Raw genomic sequence first — 7000 nt, forward strand, 5'->3', positions numbered from 1 at the left:
TGTTCGCTCACCCGGCACCCGTATGCGCATCGCATACAGGTGCCAGCTCTCTTTGAACAGCACTCTTTTCCCTGGAAGCCATGATCTAGCAAAGCAACTGGACGTGGAACGGTTGAAGAAAGGAGGAAGGAGGAAAAGAAATCATATATAGTGTTGTCCTATCCTCCGCCGGGTAACAACAAACCCTGCTCTATTTCCTCTTCTGCATCTCCTTCTGTCACAGACCACTTATATGCTATCCGTAAGCCTCCTCTTTAGCCTACTTCTTCTATTACCTGGAGGGGAAAAGGATGACAATCCTTGCGCATAGTATATCCCGTATTACAAGGCTGAACATACCCAAACTACCTACAACTTCGCCTTTCTAACTCTATTCAGAGGCCTTCATACCTGCGCCGTGCTTCTGGTATAATATTTCTAAATTCTGTCTATCCTTCTCATTTCCGGCGAAATTTGTTACTCTTTCAATTCTGCCATTTTCAGCTTTGTCTTCTGTCGTTTATCATATGCAATTATGTAAACCGTCTCGTAAATTTTCCTTTTCATTCTTGCATGTACGTAAATGATAACTCACGTACCTGCAAATTTCAAGCTGAGATTCTAAAACGCCTTGCTGTTTGGCAAATTATTTCATCGCCATTGAAAGAAGGCATCAGATCTGCAGGGTTACTGATGGAAACAGGTAAAAACAATTACAACAGTGAATTCTCCAATGAGTAGACACGAATCTTCTTTATTTATGTTTCGGCATACAAATCTTTGAAATTGATTTTTATGGAATGGAATTAAGATACCAAGATGAATGTTTTGTGCTGTATCATGTAAATAACATAGAGAACTACATAAGCTATAGAGTCTATGCATTAAAATAACGCTCAGTCCCTCTTCCTCTTCTTCACACTGCGCGGAAAGAGCTTCCCTTTCACCACCCTCATAATCCGCGACAGAACGTAGTAGGCGACGTACACGGCGACGTGGATCACCAGCAGGACGTCGAGCATGAGGAACTCGACCCACGAGAGCTTCGCCGCCGGGCTCCTCAGGCGGGGCGCTCCCTGGTGGCGGACCACGTACTCGGTCCAGAACACGGCGCGCTCCCTCGGCGTCTCCGGCTGGTCCCGCACCACGCTCATCACCTCTTCGGCGTTCCTTTTGTACCTGAACAAAAATCAAGCGGTGATTTATAAGTGCTTTGAGTTTTAAATTACAATTCATGTTTCCTGAATAACTACCATGACTTCATATACCGCACCGACTTCCCTATCAATCACAACACACAACGGATCTTACTTGGGGTTATTCATAACTTCCTGAATGGAGTTAACGATGAGATCGACGGAGAGTTCCTCCCAAACCAGGGCGACGCCAACGCCACGCTTCTGGATTGCCATCGCGTTCTTGGGTTGGTCCGCGAAGACGGGCAGAGCGACGACGGGCGTGGCGTGGTACAGGGATTCTTGGGTGCTGAGAAGGCCTCCGTGAGAGATGAAAAGTCGTACGTTGGGATGTCCTGGGAAAGGAAAGGACATTTAGTTGTGTATAAATCTCTTTGTATAGTCAGCTACCCATTGTGATTTCCAAATTTTGTCATTAAGTAAATATGTGTTATGAAAGAAGGGTGAACGGAATTGATTTTAATGTTCATTTTTATTTCCTTTAACGGAGACACACAGACTGTCACGTTTTGAGTTTCCGATTTAGAAGCAGACACATATCGGCACCAGGATCAGTTTGTATGCTTACTTATGCAGCTGGCAATAATCATGAAACAGAAGCCAGAGTCAATAGGGACTTTTGAACCGCAACTAATAAAGAGGCTCATCAGCCCATAAACTTCTCACTTTTTATTCTTGAGGGATTCTATCGGTTAGGACACCAAAGTAGAATACTTCAGGCTTTCCCGAATCGTTCAAAAATCCCTTAGTAAAAAAGCTGACGTATTAAATGAAGTAGCACAATTATGATGAACGCAGTTGTGGTAATGCTGGAAAACAAGACCATATAGGTTATTAGTATGTCCTTCGGTAGGTTCTAAAAGCTTTGGAAATATTATATTGTATAAATATTGTATTATATATACATATATATCTATTATACATATAATATACCATACACACACACACACATATATATTCATCTTCTAATCCTCCCCCTTCCACCCCTCTTCATCGACTTTCCTCTTTTGTTAATATCCTCACCTAAACGCTATATTCATCCTGCTTGATGTTAGAAATCAGTTTCTTTATGCTACGCTACCTAATACATCTTGCTGTGGAAGCCACTCCTGTATCAGCACGTTGTCCGAGATACCCTCCAGCTCTTCCTCGTACTTCCAAATGACTCTCTGCTTCAGCCTCTTGAAGGCTTCGACAAACATGTCTCTGTAAACGACCGGCATGGAGTTACCACGGACAACGGTTCCCAGGCTGAAGTACACGACGCCCTCTGGTCCTGCGCCGGAGATCCAGGATTCCAGGTCCTGTGGATTTAGACGCTTAGTTTCTATGAACAACCAAGGTATGGTGAGGAGGATCAAGGGCGGAAAACCATTAATCCTTCCGTCAACTGAGGCGCTCGTTAATCTATGTTTTTCTTATTAGTCTCAATAGTTGTGTCATTCCTCCTAAATAAGTGATCTTGTGCCCACCCACCTTAGGAAGAGGCTTGGCGGGGTGGCAGTGGACGGCGCCCACCGCCACCTGCGACGGCAGCAGAGGAACCGCCACGTCTATCGAGAAGTGCGAGTTGATCAGCGTCAGGCTTTGGTTGCGCTCAATGTCCAGCAGCGGCGGAAGGTCCGGGAAGATGTCGGAGATCTGCAAGGTCAAGGTTCAAGTGGGATTTGGCTGTATGCTATCAGCTAAAGGACTTTGTATCTCTCCATTCGTTTTATGATTTTTAGATCACAACTCATTGTATTAAATCACTGATGAATACATGAGACTTATACCACCATGAAACTATAAACCTGCATACGAATTCACTAACATGTAAGAATAAAAATCAGTAGCAATAATCCATAATGTTATAATGATAAAGATACTTATCATCATCGCAATAACAGTGATAACAATGATAGTAATACGATACTGTAATATCTAACCTCCTTTTGGATCTGCGGCACATAAGACCAATGCCTCAAATAAAACGGCATCAGAGTGTGCTGCATCAGGTTCAGGAAGCGGTGCTTCAAGCTGAGTGGACTCGGGTACTCCTCCAGCATCCCAGACACGTAGGCCGGGTTCTGGACGTTGCCCAGCACGGCGCTGTGGCACGCGTCCATCCCGAAGGCCGATATTGTCATGTACGTTAGTTCGTGCACGAATGGGTAGATCATCTGAAACAGGGCTGGCCAAGTTTAGCATCACAAATGACACTCAGTCACACTGACATATGGGGCAAAAACTTATTCATATGCCCAAACAAGTACGTTCTTTGACAAATGTGTATGTATACATATATGTATGCTTACATACGAGTGCTTGCATACATAAAGAAATACACACATATAAACAGATAAAAAGACACACACACACACACACACACACACACACACACACACACACCCATATACTTATATATATATATATATATATATATATATATATATATATATATATATTTATATATAATATATATATTGACACACGGAACCAGACGGTGTTACCTCATTCATCATGTGGTCTACAATAATGAGGTCAAACGTTTTCCTCTTTTCGTACAACTCCATCACTACTGGGATTCTGTACAGCTTCTTCACTATAACCGGAACGATCTCCGACAGGAGAGAAAATCCTCCGGTAGGATCATCTCGATATTCGAATATGTTATAGTTGTCATCGTGTAAGTCCCTGAGTTCGTGGTCGATCTCCGTGACGTTGGGATTCTTGGAGGACGCAGGATAACTGGACAGCATCACCACCTGGAGAGGAGGGAGTGGCTGTGTGTAACGGCTAAAGGTAAAGGCGAAATGTTTTATTTTCCTGAATGACCACAAATACTATGTATTTTTTTTTTAGATTTTAATGTAGTTGTCGTGTTTATGCTGTATTACAAGCTAACCTCGTTTTTTGTCTTCTTAATTGAATTAATTTTGTATTTTATAGTACCCCCCTTAGCTTTAAAGTGTTTGGAACCAAAAAACGTCCCTGAAATAGATGCAGACAACGGCGATAAAGAAACAAATCTGAATATTCCCTGATTGAATATTGCTTTAATATAAATATGTGCATGCATATATACATGCAAACGTTTATTCATATATATGTATACATACGTATACACATACATATATGCATACATACACGCATGCACGCATATTTAGGTTAGAGGCTAATGCGTAAGTATATGTTGGTGCTTAGTGTAAAAAAATGTAGGTATTAATTCTTGCTACAGATTTTAAAGACAATATATAAACGGAATTCAAAGCCTGCACATAGTAGACAAAAAAATACATGCGTGTTCACAGTAAACCTAGTGAATATAGTCAAGACAGATGTCAACTGCCTCAGCTGAAGAAATGTGAGTTAGGGTTTTCGGGTCGTTACGAGGTTGGTCAGTTTCTACGGAAAGGAGGAAGTCTAAGGCTGTTCGCTGGCCACTAATATAAAAGAGGGGACGCATTTGCATGGGAGACCATAGACGCATAAAAGAAAAGAAAAAAAGGCTACGAAGGCGCTAATGGATCCATTTTCAAAGGGCGAAGCCTTTCGTTGTCGACACACTCATTATGTCTCAGAAGGCGATTGACTGGCAAAGTGGTATAATGCAATTTAAGGATTTTTTGAACGTTAATATTTGATTAGCGAGGTTGAAAAAAGAACGGCTCTGTCTGATTCTGGGCTAAAAGAATATAGGAACAAAATTTATAGACAGGAAGCATGCGGAGCATTTGACAATGATTGGAATAATCTCGCGTCAAACGATTGGAAGGGAAAAAATAGGCAATTATACATTCTATAAAAAAAAAAAATCAATCACACAATTACATTATACATGTTGTAAAAAAAAAATCTACTGTTCATAAGCTTACATTAAACATGTGTCACATTGGAACACATACCTTCCTCCGCCCTCACCTCATTCCTACGCAGACATACACACAGGCACACCCAACTTCCACGATATCCATTTTGCCACTACTGGAAAATTCATCTTTGGCCACCATAAAAGTGCCTCGTCATCGGGGAGCTTAAGTAGACTATAGTAAAATAGCGTAAAGTTCGATACTTATATATTTATTATAATCTTCATGTTGGCCCATACTCATGTTGAGCAAATAGAAAATTATTTTTAAAATTCTACTTTTCCAATTACTCTCCTCTAGAAGAACACGCCCTTAGTTAAGAACCACTGGCCTAAGAGGTTGGAAAGAGGGGGTAAGTAAGCGATTGGGCAGCATTATTAGCTGTGTTTTGACAATGGACACCCGGGCAAGAGCTTTTCTTGCCCTCGAATTCCGCGACCCAGACACACTCACTAACCCCCCCCCCCCTCTCTCTCTCTTCCTCTTTCTCTTAAATTGGCGATTTGTGCAGGGATCGTATGGCTTTACTATTGACTGGCCATTTCAATAAAAAAAACGGCAATAAACAGTTCCAGTCCTTATGCTGTAAATACGTTCAGAATAGCAAAGGAAAGGTGCATGCTCCAAAAGGTTTCAGTCCCTTGACCGGCACTCTCAATAATACCGTTTCTCATCCTTGGGCACCCTCACCTGATGCCCCCGTTCGCCCAAGGCGTCAGCAACGCTCGTGAAGAATTTCTTGTGGCTCTTCGACCCCAGAGGCAGGAGCATGAGGATCTTGTAAGGCTTCTCGAGGGGAGCCAGTTTTCCAAGGGCCACGCCCACCAGTGCCACTAAGAGAAATGTGAGTGCCACCCGCATCTGTGAAGGAAAGGTCCATTTTGTAGGCAATTTAGGTATCGAGAAGACTATTAGTGAAGATAAAGTACAGAAGCAAAAGATATACAAAATTTATATCTGTAAAAGGAAGGAGTGTGGATTATCATAATGAGGGACAGAAAGACTGCTTGATAGACGTGTATGTATGTGTGTGTACGCGCGTATAAAAACATACATATATTTGTTTGTTGATGTTAGTGGAGGTTGCATGCACGGGTCCAAGGTATGCCAGAAAATCCATAACATTCTGAACCACATGAAAGCTTAGACACGGAGTTACCAACACATCACAAATCCCATGTGTTCTTTCTCGTTAGTGCTGAGAGTGTGATAGTGTTGATTATAACAACAAGAGACAAAAATAATGGTGATGCTAACAAACATGAAGGACAATCACATAGTTGATAACAGGAATATATAATGATAATCTTAGTGAAAGTTCCAATGACACTTTGAGTATGAGGATCATGATAGTAATAACAGTAACAGTAATGATGATACTAGTAGCTCTAGAAAGGATAAAAACAAATAATGCAATAATGAATAACAACAATAATATTCATCACAAGGAACATAGTAGCGACGATCATAGAGATAATATCAATAAAAATAATCGTAGTAAACAATGATCACAAGCTATACGTTAATTTGAGCACACACGCACACACACACACACACACACACACACACATATATATAGATATATATATATATATATATATATATATATATGCGCGCGCGCGCGCGTGTGTGTGTGTGGGTGTGTGTTAATGTGTGTGTATGTGTATATATGTAGATATATTATATATACACATATATTTATATACACACATGTATGTACATAGGTGAACACACACGTAAACACACACACACACACACATATACACACACATACACACGCACACACATATACACACAAACACTCAAACACAAACACACACATACACACACACACAATCACACACACGCACGCACACACGCGCACACACACACACACACACACGCACGCACACACGCGCACACACACACACGCACACACACACACACACACACACACACACACACACACACACACACACACGCACACACACGCAC

The 7000-nt window shown here is 41.5% G+C and overlaps 1 protein-coding gene across 3 annotated transcripts in view; it reads right to left on the reverse strand.

Moving 5' to 3' along the window:
- Positions 1–687: 687 nt before the first annotated feature.
- LOC125040776 (UDP-glycosyltransferase UGT5-like) overlaps positions 688–7000 on the reverse strand; it is a 7761-nt gene continuing 1448 nt past the window's right edge. For 2 of the 3 annotated variants that reach the window (XM_047635497.1, XM_047635496.1), the window contains exons 2-8: positions 5717–5887; positions 3668–3922; positions 3104–3337; positions 2652–2816; positions 2257–2479; positions 1291–1510; positions 688–1158 (exon numbers count right to left, since the gene is read on the reverse strand). In XM_047635497.1, coding sequence (XP_047491453.1) covers positions 876–1158; positions 1291–1510; positions 2257–2479; positions 2652–2816; positions 3104–3337; positions 3668–3922; positions 5717–5887 — 1551 coding nt within the window. In that variant the 3' untranslated portion in view covers positions 688–875. Of the gene's footprint in view, positions 1159–1290; positions 1511–2256; positions 2480–2651; positions 2817–3103; positions 3338–3667; positions 3923–5690; positions 5888–7000 lie in introns of those variants that run through there. The other variant, XM_047635498.1, reaches the window with a different exon arrangement.

This window comes from Penaeus chinensis, chromosome 29, assembly GCF_019202785.1.
Source record: "Penaeus chinensis breed Huanghai No. 1 chromosome 29, ASM1920278v2, whole genome shotgun sequence".
Classification (NCBI taxonomy): domain Eukaryota; kingdom Metazoa; phylum Arthropoda; class Malacostraca; order Decapoda; family Penaeidae; genus Penaeus; species Penaeus chinensis.